The sequence below is a fragment of the Balaenoptera acutorostrata genome, chromosome X (assembly GCF_949987535.1).
Source record: "Balaenoptera acutorostrata chromosome X, mBalAcu1.1, whole genome shotgun sequence".
In the NCBI taxonomy this organism is placed as follows: Eukaryota; Metazoa; Chordata; class Mammalia; order Artiodactyla; family Balaenopteridae; genus Balaenoptera; species Balaenoptera acutorostrata.
In genome coordinates, this window is record NC_080085.1 from 113,018,226 (window position 1) to 113,041,651 (window position 23,426).

A 23,426-nucleotide genomic window follows, 5' to 3' on the forward strand; every position below is an offset into this window, starting at 1 on the left:
GGAACGTACAGTGGTGCAGTAGCTTTGGAAAACAGTTTGGCAGTTCTTCAAAATGTTAAATGTAAGAATTATTATATAATCCTAGGTGTTCCACTCCTAGCAATTCTACTCGAGAGAAATGTACACACAAAAAGTTGTACATGAATTTTCATGAGAGCATTATTCATTACAGCCAAAAAGTGGAAACAACCCAAATGCTCATCAACTTATGAGTGAATAAATAAAATATGGTATATCCATACAATGGAATAATATTCAGCCATAAAAAATAAAGTACTGGGCTTCCCTGGTGGCGCAGTGGTTGAGAATCTGCCTGCTAATGCAGGGGACACGGGTTCAAGCCCTGGTCTGGGAAGATCCCACATGCCACGGAGCAGCTGGGCCCGTGAGCCACAACTACTGAGCCTGCGCGTCTGGAGCCTGTGCCCCGCAACGGGAGGGGCCGCGATAGTGAAAGGCCCGCGCACCGCGATGAAGAGCGGTCCCCGTACCGCGATGAAGAGTGGCCCCCACTTGCTGTAACTAGAGAAAGCCCTCGCACGAACTGAAGACCCAACACAGCCAAAAATAAAAAAGAAATAAATAAAGTAGCTATAAAAGTAATGGATTTAAAAAAAAAAAAAAAAAAAAAAAATAAAGTACTGATACACAAGTACTAATACAGCCTTAAAAAGGAACGAAGTACTGATACAAGCTACAATATGGATGAACCTCAGAAACATTATGCTAAGTGAAAGAAACCAGTCATAAAAGACCCGTATTGTATGATTCCATTTGTATGAAATGTCCAGAATAGGAAAACCAACAGGGATGGAAAACAGATTAAAGTTTGCCTGTTGCTGGTGGAGGGGAAATTGGGAGTGACTACTAATGGATATGGGGTCTCTTTAGGGGGTGATAAAATGTTCTAAAATAGATTGTAGTGATGTTTTCACAACTCTGTGAATATGCTAAAAACCACTGAATTGTATACTTTAAATGGGTGAATCATATGGTATATGAATTACATGTCAATAAAGCTGTTACCAAAAAAAAAACCACTGCAATACAAAAAGTTAAACATCAGAGTATAAACTACAATCAGGTAAGTCTCGCATTTATTCTAAATGGTCATACCAATTAAATGAAATTTACCTCAGTATTTATTTACTGTTGTAATACTAGTTTTGTATTGATAGCATTTATATGTTAACACAGATAGTAATGGGTCAAAAGAGCACATTCCATGGCTATTTTATGCTCTGATATAACTAAACAGCTTTGGCAAATATAGAGGTCAAAATTTAAATCTCAAATCCTGAAATAACTCTGGAAAGGCATGCATTACTCTTTGGTAACTATAAGACAGATCTCCAGAATCACTGTTAACACCTGAAACTTATATAATATTGTACATCAACTATACCTCAATTAAAAACAACAATGCACCCCCCCAAAAAAACCAGATCTCCAGTAAATGTGACCTTCTCTCTCTGGGGGTTCTTCGGGCAAAGGTTACTACTGTGGAGGTTACATCAATTCATCATACAGCATGGAGAATTTAATAATATTCAGAATTTTCTTAGAGGGAACTAATATAAAATTTCTCATTTAATATTCAGAAAAAGAAATGTCTGATTATACCCATTGGTTGATAATGAAAAACAGTCACCTATATATTTGGTATCATACAAAAAGCACTGAACTAGGAGTCAAAAGACCTGAGGTTAAATTTCACTACTACCTCTTCCTAGCCATGTGACCCTGAGTAAGTAACTTATCCTCTCTAAGCCTCATCTGTAATATGGGAATAATACCTGCCTTCTCTACCTCACTGGTTTGCTACAGGGATTAAATAATAGAATGTATGAAAAAGCACATGGAAAGCTTAATTCTGAAGTGCTAACAAGACATTTAGTATCATTTATTAATAATATCATAATTATAGTATACTAATTATTACTATTATTATTAATAAGGGAAGATACGAGAGAGGATTGCACTGCTTATGTTAGTATTCTGCGTGTCTTGTTCCAGCATGGAATGAATGGACTACAGGGAAGGATACTGGATAGCTTCTCTCCCTCTAGAGCTTCAGAGCATTGCTTTACATTATTTTAATGAACTCAAATAGCAGACATACTCACATCAAAGTTTAGTACTCAAATATAAGTACTGAATGCTTGGGAATTATTTCACTTTGGATTGTGCATCCCTCTACTGGAGCAAATAGTCAAAAGCTGACTTTACATAAAAGAAGTCAAAGAAAACAGATGTACATAAGGCAGAGGGAAAATGAAATTTGTAGTCAGATGTGTGTTTGCTCACTTAACACTGCAATGCTAATCAAGAGAATTTGCTTCTCTAAGAGTAGACTCAGTAATACCAACTTCAACAAACTACGGCATTCAAGGCATTATGACAGATGTTGGAGACACAAAGATAAATTAAACATGATTCCTCACCAGATGAAGCAGACATGTACGCTGCCAACTGGAAAAGCTCAAAAACAGACTACAGAATATTTTTTTTTTAAAGTTAAGGTTTTTTAAAATAATTAATTAATTTTTTTTTTTTGCTGCGTTGGGTCTTTGCTGCTGTGCGGGCTTTCACTAGTTGCGGCGAGCGGGGGCTACTCTTCGTTGCGGTGCGTGGGCTTCTCATCGCAGTGGCTTCCCTTGTTGTGGAGCACGGGCTCATAGGTGTGTGGGCTTCAGTAATTGTGGCTCACGGGCTCTAGAGCGTGGGGTCAGTAGCTGTGGCGCATAGGCTTAGCTGCTCCGCAGCATGTGGGATCTTCCCAGACCAGGGCTCGAACTCGTGTCCCCTGCATTGGCAGGCGGATTCTTAACCACTGCGCCACCAGGCAAGTCCCCAGACTATAGAATATTGAAACAGGGCTTCCCTGGTGGCACAGTGGTTGAGAATCTGCCTGCCAATGCAGGGGACACGAGTTCGAGCCCTGGTCTGGGAAGATCCCACATGCCGCGGAGCAACTAAGCCCGTGAGCCACAACTATTGAGCCTGCGCGTCTGGAGCCTGTGCTCTGCAACTGGAGAGGCCGCAATGGTAAGAGGCCCACGCAACGCAATGAAGAGTGGCCCCCGCTCGCTGCAACTGGAGAAAGCCCTCGCACAGAAACGAAGACCCAACACAGCCAAAAATAAATAAATAAATTTATTAAAAAAAAAAGAATATTGAAACAACACAATGACTCAGTCTACAGTTAATATAGTTGCACTCACTGCAAAGGAATATGCTCCAATATAGCACATTTCAATCAAATCAAAAAACAATGGATAAAAAATTTTCTTTCCAAGCATAAGAATGATAAAACCTAAAATTAAAATTTTAATGACAACCAGAAGTCAATTTTTAATATTATATTGAATAGATAAAAACAGGCAGGGGTTTATTTCTATTATCATACAATGTTAAAATACAACATATTTAAAACTCACTTTTGTACCAGGAGGCAATCCTTCTAGCTCTTTAGGCTTTATAAATGTCCGATGCTGGGTCTTGTGATCCAGTTTCTCTTTGTAGGTCAAAAATTGTAGTCTGCATTTTGTACAACGATAAACTCCTTTCTTCTGTTTACAATAAATATTAGAAATAATATTAGAAAATAATTTCTACCACCACAAATCCCGAGACCTGAAATTGCTAATTCTAATAGCTAAAGAATTTTAAAACCAGAATTTTACCACATCCTATCATAAATAATTCCAAAATATTTCATTTTTTACAAGTACTTCTTGCATTAGTATTTGAGTTTCAAAAGTATTTGTTATCATACAGGCAATCAATATGATAATTATATCAATTAGATTACAATGGGACAAGTCCTATACTATTTGTAGTGTGAGTTTATCTAATTATTAATTTGAAGTATAAACTATTCAAATATATGATACCATGAAAATGAGCTATATTATATTTTTATTCTTGGAAAGATCAAATAATTTTTGTTACTTCCATTTGTTTCACAAGTTGGTAAACTGAACTTTCTAAAACCAAACAAATTTAACCAGACACTCCCAAGAAAGTTATGTTATAGAAATGGTTGTATATGTCAGTGTTTGTCCAACAGAACTTTCAACAGTGATGATAATGTGCTATACTGCACTGTCTGATATGGTATCCACTGCCACATGTGGTTATTGAGTTCTTGAAATGTGGCAAGTGCAACAGAGAAATCGATTTTTTAAATTTTATTTAATTTTAATTTTAAATTAATTTAAATTTAAATAGATGCACGTGGCTAGTGACTGATATTGGACGGCATGGTTACAGAAGCATAAATCAGAACAACTGATCTGAATTTACTATTTGAGAACCCCTTGACTACGTTCCTTCTGAAACCTGGTCATATTATTACCTTACCAATAGGAAACAGGACCGAAGAGAGATGTAAGGCACTTGCTCACAGCTAGTTAGTGTTCTTTCTACTACATATTAGCAACTGCAGTTTTTTTGTATATGCTGTCATCAATTAAAATATGTATTGTACATTCATCTGTAAATTTGGAACAACGTACAAATATAAAAATGTTTTCTCTAAAGCTGTATCTCCACAGGTTCATCACTATTTGCATTTAAAACATAAATAAACATTTAGGAAAAATCAAATGAAGTAACATACGTTAAAGTACCTAGCCATTACTGGTGCACAGCAGGCATTTGATACATAAAAATTCCTTACAAAGTTCAAAGCAATAGGTAAATATAATGTACTTGTATTACTATTTTACTTTCATCTTAAGAAGTATGGTTAATTGGATCATATCATAGGTACAGCCAACATAAACAGATTCACCTATATGTACTCAAGAGAGGGGAAGAGGGGGGAAAAAAAAACTCAGTCAAGAAGCCGACAGCAAGGTAACATGACAGAAAGCTCCCCAGATATAGTTCCCAGAAATCTTTTCTCTACCTGTACCTGTATCTCATCCAGTTTCATGACTTTAAATAGTATTCATCCAACTGCCTACTCAACATCACTACTTGATATCTAACATGCACTTCAAATCAACATGGACAAAATTAAACTCTAGATTTTCCCCCATCCACCCTGAAAAAAAATCTGTTCCTTCCCTAATCTTCCCAATATCTCAATAGATGGGAACATCATTCTTGCAGCTGCTCAGGACGGAAGAACTTGGTCACTCTTAACTCTTTCTCTCACACCCCACTGATAAAACCTTTTAGCTCTACCTTCAAAAGCATAATCTTTCCACTTGTCATCACCTCCGACCACTGCCACCAGATCAGTCCAAGCCACTCACCCGCACTCTCACAATAGCCTCCTACCTTCTCGTTTCCACTCTTCCCTCCCAACAGTCTATTCTCTCTATAGCAGCCAGAAGAATCTCTCACATGCCTAAACACTCCAATGGCTTCCCATAACACTCCAAAATCCTGACTCTGGCTTACAAGGCCATATACTATCTTCCCCGCATTCTATTGCTACAACCTCATTTCCTACTACTCTTCCTCCCACTTGTTTACCATGCTCCAGCCACACTGGCCTCCTTGTTGCTTCTTGAACATCTAGATATATGCTCACCTCACTGCCTACTTACTGTTCCCTCTGCCTGGAACATTCGCTCCCAGATAGCCACATGGCTTAATCCCTTATTTCCTCTGGAGAGGCTTCTTTGACCACCCCATATAAAAAAACGGAAGCTACTCTTTCACCTCCTAAGCCCTGGCATTCCCTATCCTCATGTATTTCCTTCCTATGGTACTTATTATCAGCTGGCATACAGATATATTCAGACATAATACACATTCTCATTCTCTCTCCCCCCTGCCACAATAATGCAAATTCCAGAGGGCACAAACTTTGTTTTGCTCACTTCTGTAAAACAGTCCCTGGCATATATTAAACAGCAAATATTTGTTAAATAACCAGTAAGGCAGGCAGCAAGAGACTGACAGAGAGTGCACACGAGAAGCAAGCACAATTAAACTAGTTCAAAATGTCTGCCATTCCATTCAATGAGCATTTATTTGCCCAGAGCCCTGAGATGGGGACATTGACCTACTGTTCCCTTAGATGGACTCAAGTCTTTCATATCTCTCTTATGCATGTATACCTGTGATGTGCTGAGAATAATACAGTACGTTTTTTATTTTAATTTTTTAATTTTATTTATTTATTTATTTTTGGCTATGTTTGGTCTTCGTTTCTGTGCGAGGGCTTTCTCTAGTTGCGGCAAGCGGGGGCCACTATTCATTGCGGTGCGCGGGCCTCTCACTATTGCGGCCTCTCTTGTTGCGGAGCACAGGCTCCAGACGCGCAGGCTCAGTAGTTGTGGCTCATGGGCCTAATTGCTCCGCGGCATGTGGGATCTTCCCAGACTAGGGCTCGAACCCATGTCCCCTGCGTTGGCAGGCAGATTCTCAACCACTGTGCCACCAGGGAAGCCCCCAGTACGCTTTTTAAATAACATGTTCAACCAAAAAAATGGTGACCTATTCCAAGGGTAGAGAAAAAAATTGTGTTGAACTTTTTGACAAGGATACTATATCTTTTGGGTGATTTGAGGGTTTTCAAGGCTAATTCTGACTCTTTGTAATATCTGCCTTTAGACCTAATGTCAGTGAAGAATGACTCTGTGGTAAAAGCTTGGGCCCTAGGTCAATTTTTGGCTCTGCCAACTATTAGAGAATGTGACACTGGGCAAGGTAACTTACTTACTTTCTATAAAGCTTTGTTTCCTTATCTATGAAATGGAAACGACTGCATACCTGCTTTGTAGAGTGGTTGTAAGGATCAGACAAGATAATGCAAGTAAAAGCACTAGTGGCTGTCATACAGCAAGTGATTAGTATATGTTAACTGCTTGTTATTACTATAAAGATCTAATGAGGCTATTTAACACATCTGAAATCCTTCATCCTTTCTTAAAAGTTGTACAAACTACATTGTTAGCTCTGAAATCACTCAATACATAATAATCTATTCTTTTAAGGAAAAGGTTACAACCAAAGTCTTTAAAAAGAATAAAATGAGCCACAGACTCAACAATTCTTATGGTCTAAAATTGCCCTAATATCATCTCAATTACAAGCTTATAATCTTGCTCAGCTATGGCTTGAGTCTTTTGTGAACAATTACATACAAACTGAAATACTTTGAAGGATGCCTGACGACGCTTCTTATTGATAGAGTCTTTCCTCTATTGATTGCTGACTGCCTACCTCTTAGGTACTCCAAACTTACAAAAAAATTGGGCACCCATGGTGTGTCAGTAGTCCCAAGACTACTCCCCGGTTTGATGATTCAATAGAAGGACTTATAGGGCTTAAAAGCTGTTATACTCACAGCTATGATTTATTACAGTGACAGGATACAGAACAGGATTAATAAAGGAAACAAGTGCATCGGGTGAAGTCTGGAGGATACTGGCGCCAGTCTCCAAGTGCCCTCTCCCAGTGGAGCTGCATAGGATATGCTTATCAATCCCCCAGCAACTAACTGCAGCAACAGGTATGAAGTTTTTTGGTTTTGTTTTGTGTTGTTTTATTTTGTTTTCCAGGGAAACTCTCTTTGAGTCTAAGAGCCCAGGTTTTTCATGGGGTTCAGTCACCAAATCTTCAGACTCCAGAAGAAAAGCAGGCGTTCACCATAATCATATTTTTGCACAAGATCTAGAAAAGCTGGTACCACATGGCTCAAGGTTCCAGGCGTGTAAAACACTCATCAATTAATAACAAAGGCTCAGTTTCCAGAGTTAGCCAAGGGCTAGTTATGCAAGCAGACTCTTCTGAAAATGTGCATGATTTGAGCAACTCAGACCCGCTGGGTTAACGCTTTCCTATATATGTGGCAAGTTAAGACATACAACTCACGGCAGCAAGAGTGACTACAGATCAGGTTAGACCATTTAGGAGACACAGTCCACATAGCAAGCCCATCCGTCTCTTTCTTACCTTTCTAAGCATCTATTACTCCCTCCACATCTACACCTCACTCTGGAGCTTAGTAAAGCACAAGAGAAAGAATTACATTAAAAGCTTCATAATAAAATAGAGCTACTGCTTTATATCTCGTTCTTTCTTTCAAAATCAAAGGTTAAAAGATGAAATATAGAGCACCAAGATCAGTGTTTCAAAAACTCTATTCCTCAAGAAATCTTAATATGTACTGTGCAAATAAAGGATTCAATGGTCAAATAAGTTTTGGGAACAACATATACAATATCACTTGCTTGGAGATTTATGATCTTTTAAGCATGTTTTACCATGTTAAAAGCTCTGAAAAATCCTATTAAAAAATAAACAAAAAAATATTCATTTTGTAAGTGCAGCCATTTACTGAATTTCTTTTTCCAGGAACAATTTTAGAGTAGAACATCTATTTGACATCTGATGGAACATGGGGGAAACTCTAGAATAGAAAGATTTTGCCAGAGTTTAACAGTGAGGTGACATACCAGGATAAAAAAATAAGCATGTTGCCATAACACAGGTGATCTTGAATGTATTTGGATATTCTATATTTATGATTTTTTCCAATTAACAACTATAAGTTGATTTCATGATTATATAATGACTGGAACTGAAAGCAATGTTAGCACAAGTGCTGAATAAAATGGCCATGATAACGCATTCAATAATAAGGAAATGTAATGAGCTAATCAGTGAGGAGGCAAAACTTGATTACATAATCAGATTCAGTAAATTCACTGACTTCTGATTTTGGCAAATGTATGACTGCTCTTTCAAGCACTCAAGAATAGGCTCACTGTTCTATCAAGTTTTCAGCCCAAATAAAGGATGGTCTAATTGTGTCAGGAAAAGAACCAGCAAGCATAAAATGAAAATTCAAGGGAAAGGTGCAAGCACTAGTACTGATATTCCAGAAATTACAAAAGCAGAACTGGTAAAAGTCATCTAAGAAACAAGTTATAACCTAAACACTGTTCTTTGGCATAGTTCACATATCTAGAAATGTGTCATTGCTGTTTCCTTTGTCACTGCACTGGCTGCTACAAGAGACCATCCTGGATCACTGATGACAATCACATGTCTTCTCATAATAAAAAGTGGGCTAGGGAATTCCCTGGCGGGCCAGTGGTTAGGACTCTGCGCTTCCACTGGTCAGGGAACTAGGATCCACAAGCCGTGGGGCCAAAAAAAAAAAAAAAAAAAAGGTGGACTAGAAAGTGGAGATAAAGTTTGAAGAGAGAGGAAAACAAAAGATTGTGAATCCTCAATCTTATCTTCCTTAGTTCAAACTTATCCTTTCCCCTGCTCTTTAAAATCATTCCCATTCTCACCACTCTTAAACCCTTGAAATGTCCAATGTAAATATTCCACTCATCTTTCCTCTTCCCCTCCACACTAGGCTCCTATTTGTACCTACCTTTCAGAATTTTCGCTATCCATGAGCCTCATCATCACCAGGAAGCAGACAAAGAAAAGAAGTGGAAGTTTCACAAGTATTTCAGCATAAATTATAAATTAATGGTGTCATTTGGAACAACTTTGCTTTCCTTCTAGAACAAATCTAACCAATGTTCTAAGTTTATATATATAACCTTTACACTAAGACAAAATGAACAAATAAGAACTGCTAAATCTCACCTGATGCTTCATGTAATGATTCATGTAGGGGGTTGCCATTCTACTAACTTTGAGGCAAAATGGACACAGCAAGTTCTTAGTATTTTCATGGGATGCTCTAAAATGAGTTTCTACATCAGAAAATGTTGATGATCTAAACTGGCAAACCTAGAAATATAAAGAAGATTTAATTTAACTTGAAAATTTATAAACGGTATGCAATTATATCAAAGTAGCAACAATAAGTCATTTGTTTAGAGTAACATGATGTACTACTAATTCAGCTCTGCTGCCTATACAACCAAGGATCCTGATACTGCAAGTAATACAGATAATCTCTGAAGCAGAAAAGTTGTCTTTCAAAGTTTAGGGATATATTCCTAAACATCAGTAGATTCCCTTCTTTTCAGATCTACTATCCCCCATCCTGACTTGAATTTTCAAAGTCTGACACCTCTTGACCTATAAAGTTTTTCCTGTTACATCAAATGAGGATTCTCTTCTTTGGATTTTAAATAGCATCCAGGCTGTAACAGAGGCAATTTATCTTTATCTTGCTATCTTACTGGGAACCACTTGAAATTCGGGAAAAATACTGGCCCCAAAGCCTTTAGTTGAGTTCCCTGTAACTAACAGTATTTATTTCTCTAACACGTCTATATTCTTCCCTACAGGGTAAGAAAGTCAATATGTTTGCCTTTCTCCAGCAGGGCTTTTTGTTTGTCTAGTAGAGGGGTCAGCAAACTATGGCCCACAGGTCAAATCCAACCCACCATCCACACATACATGAGTTAAACCAAGAGTTTCAACTATTGAAGAGGGTCTTCATTTTAGTAACTCATTTTTATTTAAAAAAAAATCAAAAGAACAATACTATTTCATGGCATGTGAAAATTAAACACCTAAATACACAATAAAATGTGTGTGTACCTGGCAAACATATGGCATTTCACCGGGTTTATGAGTGTCCTTCATATGTTGTAAAAGAGTCTGTTCTGTTTCAAATGATAATTCACAGATTTTACAAATAGCTGAAAGTGGAAAAAAACACATTACATCATTTTAAGGATGTATAAATCAAAGATTCAGTTTGCACATCCATAACAACAGCAACAAGTAATAATAACAATAATAATAATAACAGTGGTGATGGTGGTTCCAACAATTCTACAGTGGTTAATTTTGTAACGCTGTTCTAAGGACTTTGCTTAGTATTAGCTTGTTTCATTCTCATACCATCACTGAGAGCTGTACTGTTAAGTTTTATCCCCATTTTTCCGATGAGGAACCTGAGGCACAGAAAGATTAATTAACTTGACTGACATCTCACAGCTGTATTAAGAGGCAGAGCTGGGATTTGAATCCAAGCTAACTCCAGACTCTGTGATTTTAACTATCACTGCAGTTACTTTTCTTATTAGAGTGTAAATGAAGACCATTAATTTTATATTTGCAAACCAGGGAATCTGAGTTTTATAATTTACTTCCTACGTACAATGCATAAGTTATGCCAAGGAAGCTTCAATTTACAAGAGGGACTTCAATTTTAGTAAGTAATTTTATTGAAAAGTTTATACAAGTTAAAATATGCTTTCAACTTTGCCCCCAAATTACAAAATCTCTTATTCTTATTTTTTCCATCAGAATTCTTAAGGATTCTTCATAGGTTAGATAATCAAAATCATTAATGTTCAGGATTTTAACAAAATTGTGACTTACTAGAAAACTCATGGGGAGTGTGTGTGCTCTCAATGTGACACTGCAGCTGAAATGGTGTGGGATACTGACGGTAGCAGTGCTGGCAGGTGGTGTGGTTTTCCCAGCTCTCAGTGTTCTGTTTCTCAAGTTCCAAATGATGTTTCATGTGGTTCATAAACCTATAAATGATTGTTAACAGATGCAAATATTCAAATTTATAACCAAAGACAAATCTCACAAATAAGTATCTGAACCTAAATGCTAAAAACGCAGTTGTATGACTCAATAACACCTCCAAAGCCATATAGTCCTCTGGAAAAGTGTGCACTTCAAATGATCACTTTCATTAAGTGCATCAGCAAACATTCTTCTTTGCATCTTTGTTTTAAAATAATCCATTAATATAGTTAATACGAAATACTGCTAATTTGCTTCTTCACCATTATTTCAGATTAAAATTTTTTTGTAAAGAAAAACAGCAGGCTTCTTTACCATACATGAAATACTATTTACATTTTAAAATAAAATACTTAAAGGAAACTCTACCACCAAGAGCAGCTACAGAATCATGACAGAAATCTTTTGACGGCCTTGCGATATAAAATAGCTTTCAGCTGCTCAAAAGACAAATTGTTAGCATTTTTATTTGTGCCTTGGTTTCTACATGCATGTAATAGCAATTTTAATACCTATAATTACAAGAATCTTTTGTTTTATTTAATGATACAGGTTTACTGTTAGCACAAACAGTTCATTTTAACTCGCAGACTGTGCCCTTTGTAGCACAGTCCATTTTTCAGTTCTACATTCTGCTATGTCAGATTCCCTAAAAGGCTTCTTATGAGAAGGAACTATGACCTTTAATGGCAGAGAGTACAATATAAACAGGCATATCTATTTCAAACGGCTTACTGAAATGTTCTACTGAATTTCAACGTAAAGTTATTTAATCAAAATTACAATCTCAAGTCTGGGTCAAATATTAATAGCTAGTCACTATGAGTCCCTAAAGGAAATAATCTTGAAATGAAGTAATAATGTCAGCAACCTAGGCAGCAATTATTACAGAGGCTTTAACATTTATCTCTTCACACCTTCAAAACACCACTTCTCTTTAGAGCTGCTTATGGTACACTGTGAAATATCGTTTTTTCTCCTTTCATTTTAACATCATCTCTATTAAATCTATTTAAAAATCCTAGTCTTGCCTAAATATTTACATATAAAGGTCACGAGCCATTAACCTTTCAGCTCACAACTTTAGTAAAATTTATTTGTATAAAATAATCTGTTAACCAACTAGCTATCTCTCAGTTATTACCCTGCCCCCATCAGCAGCTCACACTTCTTAAACCAGTAGATGGAGATGTGGAAAAAAGGAAACCCCTCACAAGGCTATTCTCAAAATAAAATAACCCTAACTGGTTTTGGTGACACTCACTGTAGGGAAAAATATACTACAATATGTTGACAGGGCTGAGAGGAGAAATCTTGAGCTATTAGCATCTACCATCCCTTAAAACCATCAGTTTTCCATCCTAGTTTTTACCATTAAGGTAAAATGTTATTTAACACATATAGCATCTTCGGTTATTCAGTGTTTACTGTTCCGGTTTCATTTACTAAACAGTATGTCAAAATGCCACAAAATTCCTAGGTATTACAAAACATGGTTAGTTTAAAATTTCTAGATATTCTGATAATCTAGAAATCTGTAGCCAGTCTTTTGAAATGAAAACAAAAAAACAAAGAAAATTTCATGCTTAATATTAAGTGGGCTAATCTTAAAGAAAAGCCAAAAAGCTAATGCTGGAAGAACTTCTAATATCATATACATAATATTTAAGTATAACAAGGAACTTAACTAGTGAACCACTTTTCTATGCATTTTACGAAATTTATCAACACTATTTTCTGATTTTTTTTTTTTTTGGCTGCATTGGGTCTTCGCTGCTGCGCGCGGGCTTTCTCTAGTTGCAGTGAGCAGGCCCCTCACTGCGGGCTCTAGGCACATGGGCTCAGCAGTTGTGGCTTGCGGGCTCCAGAGCGCAGGCTCAGCAGTTGTGGCGCATGGGCCCAGCTGCTCTGCAGCATGTGGGATCCTCCCGGACCAGGGCTCGAACCCGTGTCCCCTACACTGGCAGGCGGATTCCCAACCACTGCGCCACCAGGGAAGTCCCTTTTCTGATGTATTTTACTATAAGAATGATAATATGGAATGAGGTCTCAGAGTTGGGTGTGTTTTTTGGCATTATTTTATTTTTATTGCGACATAATTGACACATAACACTGTATAAGTTTAAGGTGTATATCGATTTGATAATTTATATATTGCAATATGATTACCACAGTAGCATAAACTAACACCTTTATCACATCAGATAATTATCATTTCTTTTTTTATGGTGGGAATAATTAAGATCTAGTCTCTTAGCAACTTTGAAGTTTATAACACAGTATTGTTGTCTATAACCATTATGCTGTGCATTAGATCTCCAGGACTTATTTATCTATAAGAAGTTGCAAGTTTGTACCCCTAAATAACATATCCCCAATTCCCCCATCCCTGGTAACCACTGTTCTACTCTGTTTTTGAGTCACAGAGTTTTATCGTAACGTTGTTTCAGTGTTATATCGCAAATAACAATTTCTCTTCTGTTAAGCTACTGGGACCATTAGCAATTGATGGCTGGTAGGGCTTGATAAAAGGAGGTAAAGAAGTGTGAAAACTCATATGAATAATATAAGTGAAAGGTCTCTGAAAACTATAAAACGCTACCATAAAGGTAGCATTCACAATTGTTTTAGGCTTATATTACAGTGTATTTCAGTGTTTTTCTATGTACTTCATTTTGGACCCAAGAATTCACCAGAAAAAATAAATGCTGAGCTTAGAAATGACCTATCTATAGAATGTTTAAGAATGCTAGTTATAAATGATGGTTTTTCAAGGGTAAATATTTTTAAAAGTTTATAAGCATGTATGTGTCACAATATAGGTACAGACATACATATACATATATGTATCTCACCTAAGGGAAGTGCATTGATGTCTGCAATTTACTCTGAAAAGTATAAAAAACTCAGATGGGTCTATGGATAAATAGATATGTAGTAACGCAAGTAGAGTAAAATATTAATGGTAGAATTGAGGTGGTAAATATATAGAGATGTTCACTGTAAAATTTTCTCAACTTTGCTGACTATCTGAAATTTTTTATAATAAAATATTGGAAAAACAATGTCAGGCTATATAGCCAATTAAAAAATACCAATCAATATGTCTCGTTACTTTGTTCTTGTTATATCTCACTTAGGATGATAGATATGTAATATGCCATATAACTCAAAGACTGCAAAGTATAAGTTCCTAAAATTTGAAGCATACATGTATAACTCCTCAGAATTCCATTGAGAATTAAATCTCTACTTTGAAAATGTGTTAAATTATAAAATCAAAGCAGACATGTTGCATAGAACTGGTACTTCTGGGCTTCCCTGGTGGCGCACTGGTTAAGAATCCGCCTGCCAATGCAGGGGACATGGGTTCGAGCCCTGGTCCGGGAAGATCCCACATGCCACGGAGCAACTAAGCCCGTACGCCACAACTACTGAGCCTGCGCTCTAGAGCCCGCGAGCCACAACCACTGAAGCCCGCGCGCCTAGAGCCGGTGTTCCGCAACAAGAGAAGCCACTGCAATGAGAAGCCCGCACACCGCAACGAAGAGTAGACCCCGCTCGCCGCAACTAGAGAAAGCCCGCCTGCAGCAACAAAGACCCAACACAGCCAAAAATAAATAATAAATTAAAAAAAAAAAAAGAAAGAACTGGCACTTCTCTAAAGAAGACGATCAAAAAAATCACTTTTTCTGTAAGGAAAATGTACTAAAATTATAAATATGAATTGTAAAAGAGAACATTAAGGGACTTCCCTGGTGGTGCACTGGTTAAGAATCCGCCTGCCAATGCAGGGGACATGGGTTCGAGCCCTGGTCCGGGAAGATCCCACATGCCACGGAGCAACTAAGCCTGTGTGCCACAACTACTGAGCCTGTGCTCTAGAGCCCATGTGCCACAACTACTGAGCCCACGTGCCACAACTACTGAAGCCCGTGCACCTAGAGCCCACGCTCCACAACAAGAGAAGCCACTGCAATGAGAAGCCCGTGCACCTCAACAAAAACCCAACGCCTCCAATAAATAAAGAAATAAATAAATTTATTAAAAAAAAAAAGAACATTAAATAAGACAAACATGGTGGAGGTAAAATTGGATAAAGTGGTTCTTCTTGTGATAGGAAAAATAAGATTCAGAAGCAGTTAAAAAATAAAAATATCTCATGGAAATTCCTAGTTCAATGATAAATACAGAGAAAAGAATGATTTTCCCCTAGCTTAAAATAAATTTTGTCCTTTCTTAAGCTATCTGAAATACATACAACTAAAGTGGATCCAAGTGTCAAACTCCTAAAAATACAAGAAAAGATAAAAGCTTTTCAACATGAAAATCTGCCTTTATTCTTAGCAGAAAGTTAAAATTGCTTATCTAGGATGGCACAGAAAAAGAAATACAATATTTACATCTGTAGCATCCCAATTTTCAAATAGAAATAGAAATAAGTATTTACATACCTAATATTATTTTTAAGAACTTTCAAGCAACTGAAGCATTTAAATGTTGTATAAGTCTTCTGTTCCACATCAACAGCTCCTTCATGTCTTCCATAGTAAAAGTCACTAACTAACATAACCAATTTTCCTTTCTCTGCACCAGTCTCATTTTTATCTTCAGTACTGGAAAGTTCTACTTTACTCATTTCCAAAAATGCATTTACCATGTCTGGACAACAACGCTGAAAGAGAAAAAAAAATACAAGCCTTATTTATATTTCTTTTAAAAATTAGACATCAAAAAATGATTCTGTGTTTATAACTAGGGCCAGCTCATGTGGAAAGACAGTCTCACACAGTTTTAATCACAAACAATAAATAAAAGCTACATTTTAGAAAAAGTCTGTCACTTTCTCCAGGTGCAGAAGTATATATAACATGCTATGATTTGTGTATATTAATAGATGGAAAATAAGAACATTCACGTGTGCCTGTATATGCACAAAGAAAATCAAAGAGGATACAAAACAAGTTAATAAAAAATGATTCCTTTGTGAGTTGTATTGAGAACTAGGCAAACAGGAGTCGGGGTGAGATTTTTCACTGTATTCCTTCTTATACTTTTTGAATCATGTGACTATAATTACCTCCAAATTAAATAAACTAAAGATAACTAACAAACTCATTCCTTTCTTTTCTCTATGATGCAAAACATAAAAACATCACTTGATTGTGTATCTCTATACAATATTACATAAATAGGAAACCTGAAAGCATTGTAGAAGTTACTTCTTACTTTTAAAACCAAAGCCCAAAGTCCAGTTAACAGAAGTCACACTCAGGGAGATGGAAATAGTGATAGATCAAATACAGTTTTGCCCAAGAATAAAGAGACTGTAATTGGAATTCTAGGATGCTCCTTTTCTTTCTACATTTTTTTGTAAAATGCTGAATTTCAATGAAAAAATTGCCAATCTTTGAAATAGTGAGCAATAACTTTTACTAAATAGTTTTCTTTACCTTGCATTCTTCTCATCCCTTGTTTCCTGCATATATTCTACACTACCTTTTTTCTTGCCTCCTTCCCCGCTTCCTGCCATTTATACTGGGCATACAAAAAGAATACGGACTATCTTTCCACAGACACAAAGGACACTGTAGTATCTACTAAAATATTTTTAAATATTTTCATTAGTACTTTGAAAATTACCTAAAACCTAATTTCAAGAGCTTCTTACACCAATATAAATCTAGAATTAATTTATAACAACTACACATACTATATTCTGGATTGAGTTAAAATTATCATTTCATATGAAATGCTCCATTAGTTGTTTATGTCTAAGTGCTAAAAATTAAAATGCAAGGCTAAGATTTTCATTGAGTAATGTGACATGCATATATCACCATGGACAAAAAATAACGTAAAAAAAAGGAATTAAGTTACATGAAAGATTAAGCACCTAATAAAATGCCTGCTTTCCAAGAAGTTTGAAGAATGGCATGACCTAGTCAATAAAATATTCTGATTAATATATTATTTCATTAAAAATTAAAATATAATATGTAGTGTTTGTAAACTTAATTTTAATAATTTAATGATTGGGAAGGATTTTAAAATCTCTTATAAAGTTAATCATTATGAGTATCAATTTTTACTTAAGTTATATGAAAATACCAATGAGAAGATTTCTTATCTAAATACCTGGATAAACTAGCATTTACTATATATATCAATCCTTAATATTTTAATATTAATATTTTCAGAGATTTGTGAATATTTTTAAAAATCAAATTTTGAAAAAGTTTTACCTTCATGTGATATTTCAAAGGATCCAAAAGACTGAACTGAACATTGCACTTTGGACAAGATCTTAGAAAAGGTGGTCGAGCTTTATGGAGACTTGGTGAGGTATTTGTACCTAAAATAAATTAAGGAGTTTTATGAGTCAAATTCTCCTTTTTTAACCTTAAACCCAACCAGTAATAACAGTTTTAAACTTGATCACAATTTCTGAAATTTATGTATAAATAACACAATTTCTTTTTTATACGCCAGATTCATATTTACCTTTTGATAGCAAGACATGGGAGGATGTCACTGAAGGAGAGTTAGTTAAAGACAATGAAGCACAAGGATTTATGTCAGAAACTCTTTCGCTGGTCTTTGGCTTTTTTGAAGTAACAGTGTCTACTTTAGAAACAGAAGAACGTTCTATTATAGGCGGAGTTTCATCCACACCTACAATGATTAAAATAGTGGGAAAGATATTTGAAATTGCTTTAGTATAGAGTATTGCTTACAAATGCTACTAAAATGGCCTTACATTTAAAAATTAAGTAAGAATACTTTGGAGATAAAGGTAATATAATTGAATTACCATATCATACAACTGACAATGAAGAATGACCAAAATTTATATGATCAATAGGTAGAAAGAAACTGCACATATAGCCATTATGGACTACACAGTTTGAACAATTCATGAAATAAACTTTTTATGCAAGAAAATTCTAAAGATGCTTTCAAATTAATATATAAATAGGTTATCATGAAAGAAGTCAGACCAAAAAAACCCAGGTCCCCACCCCCCGCCAAAAAAAAAAAGGCAGCAGAGAGAATACTCTAAAAGCTCAGTTCCAAAAAATGAATTTCTCTTCAGATGCTTAAATGCATTTGAGCTTGTGAACAAAAACAATTTATATTCTAATCTAAAAATTTAGAGAAACTCCTTAAGATACTTTAAAAAATATCCTAAGATATCTAATGGAAAACCAAGCTGGTTCTTTTCCCACTTAACAATCTGATGGGTAGTTTAAATTATCTATTTAATTCCTACATGCAAAGTAGAAACAACTAATCTTAAATATCTTGAATGACAATACCTCACTTATTCATATGAAAAGGTTTGGAGTTAGTATGATGGCTTTCAAACTATGTTCCCCTGAGCCTAATGGTTCTGTTTTAGGGAATTCAGTGGGCATGTCAGATAGAGAAATTCTCATTTTACTTTAAAAAAAAAAATGAGACTTTTACATATTTTGTTTGAATAGAGATTTCATTGCTAAAAATAGTTTTAAGTTTGAAAACCATCACCTTAAAGGCTAAAGAATTATGCAATTCAGGGTATTTGCAAGAGAAGTGGGGCTATTTAGGCTATAACCAGACCCAGAAAAAGTCCCTTTTGAAAATAACACACAATTGTACTTTGTGATAAAGATTCTAAAACTGCACATGTTTTAATGCTCCCAACTGTATACTAATAGAAGCAGAATAGATATATGCCAGGAAAATAAGAGTATTACACCAGTGGGCTCCTCTGTCAAATCTGCGTTTCATTCTTTGAGATAACACAGAAATGATTTTTTTCCATCTTCAAGCACATGATTACTGACAGCTATATTGCAGACACTTGGGACTGATTTCTGTGTAATCACACTAACATTCTTCTCAGTTGCTTAGGTTAACTGAACAACCAATGAGTGCTGGTATTTTGGACTAGGCAACTAGTTATCTAATAGGCTGTTTTATATATAATTTTTTAAGCATGCATAAATCTCCAAGTTAAATAAAATCACTCTGAGCTCAATAGCTTTAAATTCTGATTCTTCAACTTATTTATCTGTGTTGCCTTTGGCTTGTGCTGTTCGCTATCCTCAACAGTGCCAATAGAAACCCCATTCTCCTTCTTCAAAATCAAGTTCAAATCCAGCCGTCTCCAAGATCTTATGATCATCCTAGACAGGAGTCCATTAATCATGCTTCTGAACATACAGTACATATTATTATTCCTAATTATCATGCTAACAATGTTTATTGTCAAGTCTTCTAAAGTTTTAATGAATTTTTCACTTCTCACTTATCTCATTTGAGCCTCAAAAAAGCCCTGAGATAAACAGAGCAAGAATAAAAATTATATAGCTAAATGGCTGATTTCAGGTCTAGAAAATGAATGCATTACGTGAGAAAAATAAAAATATCTATTTTAATAATATGAGAAAATTGAGGTGTAAAGAGGTTAGGTGATTTAATAAAGGCTACAAAAATATTTAGAATAGAGGCTCAAGCCTACATCTTCCTAATCAACTATAACCTTATTTACCATCAGGGCAAAGTTCCACTCTTTGCAGTGTAACAACTTAGAGAGAGAGAGAGTGGAAGCTTCAAGAATTCAGATTTTTTCTATGAATAAAGACTGTGTGCAGCATTACAAAATCAGATTTCAGACATCTATTTCATCTTCTTATTTATTTTGGTTCTTGGTTATTTTACTCACTAGATAAGTGGCGCCTAGATAAGTGATTATCAAACCAAGTATTATCAAGGGAAAATGTTTTTGGCGCACATATTGCTATAAATTTCTTTCTATTTTGGTTTTGTAAATATATACTAATTTGTTAGTAAACAATTTAAATATTCACAAAAATTTTTGTGTACCTTTCTCCAGTTAGTGAAATACATCAAATTTGCTAACATAGAAACAATAATTGCTTTGGTAACAGGGAATTTTTCAACTAGATAAAACTCCTTCATGGCATACTATTTCAGGTTAATGAAGAACTTTGTTATGGTATACAATCAAAGAATTGTTAATTCTTCTTTAATTGGAAATTTTCATTATTCCTTCAATGGATATTTACTGAGTAGTTACTATGTGCAAATCACTTATTTCTTTAGTATTGCCATTTTATACTACTACTCTATAACCATATTTAACTATCACATCTACAACATTAATTTCGATAGAAAGACTCTAGCCTATTAAGAAATCAACTATAACCATGCACTTTTTCTCATACTAATTACCAAGTAATTAATACTTTTTTTTTAAACCATAGTATTAGGGTATCAGGGGACTTCCCTGACTCACAGAAATTATATTAAGATTTTTCAGTGCATGGCTGGCTCCAAGTTAGAATGAGCTCAAAGAATATGTTCGCCAACTTAATAAAAAGAAATAAAATATTCTACCATGAAATACGATTTTATATAAAATCACCCAAGAAAGGCATTCAGGAACGATTAGCTTCCATTTTACAACATATGAAAAACACAGCATGAAGATACAGGCTTCAAAATAGAAATCCATCGTATATGTATATTCATCAAGTCTCTTTTTATTATATTTATAAAAACTGCCAAACCAAACCTTCTATATAAGCTGTTGATCCATCTTGGGATAGTGGTATTGTAACCTGGGTGAAGTCGAACACTGAATCTGAAGAATAATCCAATTCATCTTGTGATGAATTCTTTGTAAAATCCTGTAATAAGTTACAATTATTTTGTTTTACAAAGTTTTATAAAGGTAAATTTAACTGTATGTCAATACTATAAAGATAACCTTAATGATTCAATTACTAATAAGTTATAAAACACAAAGATATTTATTACTTGCTGTCAAAATCAGCATCTACTAGGTAAAGGGTACATGAGAACTCTCTGGATTATTTTTGTAATTTTTCTGAAAATCTAAAGTTAGTTTTAAATAAACAGTTAACATTTAAAAATAATGATAATATTACTAGCAAAGTAGAGGTTATATTTTGGTACAACTTTTCTGCAAGAAAATTTTGGGAGTATCTATCAAGGGCTTTAAAAAGTTCATATCCTTTGATCCAATTATTCTAAATAGTCCATTTCCAAGAATTTATGCTAAGGAAATGAAAATATTTAATGGAGAATTATTTATAATAGCAAAAATTTAAAACCTGTATGTCCAACAATGGTGGAATGGTTAAATAAACTAAGTAATAGACTATCATGCAACATTAAGTTTTTCAGAAACAGCCAATGACAAAGAAATGTTTCTAATATAAAGTTCAGTGAAAAAAAGAGGACCAGACATCTGTGTATAAAATATAGTCCTGATTGATATACTCTATATACCATACTAACCATCTGCAGAAAACAAAATTCTCTTCCGTTTCTTTTCAACCCCTGCCCCGCTCCGCACCAAACCCCATACATATTACCTTTATCATGGGAATATAAGGATCCTGCTTGCATGTTTTGTGCTTTCAAGTTGAGAGACAATCAGGTATTAAGAATTTTACTTTGCTACTAAGTTTTCTGTTGACAGAGACTTGTTAAGAAGTTATGGAGACAGATATCGAAGTGACACAAACCATTCTATTCCTAGAATTTGAGGCATTAACAGGCAGATTTCTGCATTTGAGCCTTACACCATGTATTATATAAAATCAATAATAGCTATATGACTTAATTGTAACCAAGCACAATCTAACTACGAGGTAAATATTTTCTCCAAATATTTGCACTTAAAAATGGAAAATATTCACTAGCAATTCCCCAAATAGTTCTTTAACAGAAGTTCCTCCAAACAAACTTAACACTTTAAATCCTTTCCTAGGTGATAACTCTGGTCAATTAAGTACCACCGTTTCAGAGAGCAGATACATTATTAAACAAATAACTTGTTAAAATAATTCTCCAATTGGGATTTTTTAATATCTCATAAAGTAGTTCAGAAAGATACCAAATACAATGGTAAGGTACAAAAGGTGATAGACTGGGATTCGGAAGACTTGTCCATTTATTTAACTATGGAACCTTGGGTAAGTCACTTATGAGATTCAAGTTATTCCTTTGCAACTGAAATAATAGCCACCAATTACTGTCTATTTAAAATGTACTTGCCTCTTTCACAGTACCCATGGTCCCAGACCTACGATGGTTCAACTTACGATTTTCCACATTACGATGTTGTGAAAGCCATACGCATTCAGCAGAAACCATACTTCGAATTTTGATCTTTTCTCAGGCTAGTGATATGTGGTTCGATACTGGGCAGTGGCAGCAAGCCACAGCTCCCAGTCAGCCACGTGATCACGAGGGTAAGCAATCAATATACTTACAACCATTCTGTTTTTCACTTTCAGTACAGTATTCAATAAATTACATGAGATATTCAACACGTTATTATAACATAGGCTTTGTATTAGATGATTTTGCCCAACTACAGGCTAATGTAAGTGTTCTGAGCACGTTTAACATAGGCTAGGCTAAGTTATGATGTTTGGTAGGTTAAGTGTATTAAATGCATTTTTAACTTATGATATTTTCAACTTACGATGTGTTTATCAGGATGTAACCCCATCATAAGTCAAAGAAGATCTGTACTACATGTATTCTATTAAGAAGTTGTCACAGCAGTACTAATGAAGACCTAATATGATCTCCCATTTTATAAATAGGTAAGCTAAAGTTAAGTATGGTTAAGTAAGGTTCCCAGTACAACCCAGCTTGTTATTGATGATGAAGCTGGAATTAGAACAAAGGTCGGCCTTATTACGAAGCCTGTGCCTTAAGCTATATCACACTTACTTTAAAACGGGTAATAATAATTATGTCCCTGCCTGCCGAAAAGAGTTATTGAGGTTAAAGAGAATTCTTAAACTTAAAAAGTTTAGAATTTCAGAGAAAATTCCCTAACATAGGATTCTCAATTCATTTGAGAATATATGTCATCCTCAACTGTGGCTGCATAATAGAATCACCTGGAGATTTTTCTGTTTTAATCTATTATGCCCAGGTCTCAC

At 35.2% G+C, this 23,426-nt stretch overlaps 1 protein-coding gene across 2 annotated transcripts in view; it reads right to left on the bottom strand.

Annotated features, from left to right (window-relative positions):
• ZNF280C (zinc finger protein 280C) overlaps positions 1-23,426 on the bottom strand; it is a 56,284-nt gene that overhangs the window by 11,745 nt on the left and 21,113 nt on the right. For both annotated transcript variants that reach the window (XM_007180969.2, XM_057539017.1), the window contains exons 7-14: positions 21,014-21,128; positions 17,935-18,105; positions 17,676-17,785; positions 15,885-16,105; positions 11,275-11,432; positions 10,486-10,586; positions 9,577-9,723; positions 3,441-3,572 (exon numbers count right to left, since the gene is read on the bottom strand). In XM_007180969.2, coding sequence (XP_007181031.2) covers positions 3,441-3,572; positions 9,577-9,723; positions 10,486-10,586; positions 11,275-11,432; positions 15,885-16,105; positions 17,676-17,785; positions 17,935-18,105; positions 21,014-21,128 — 1,155 coding nt within the window. The remainder of the gene's footprint in view (positions 1-3,440; positions 3,573-9,576; positions 9,724-10,485; positions 10,587-11,274; positions 11,433-15,884; positions 16,106-17,675; positions 17,786-17,934; positions 18,106-21,013; positions 21,129-23,426) is intronic.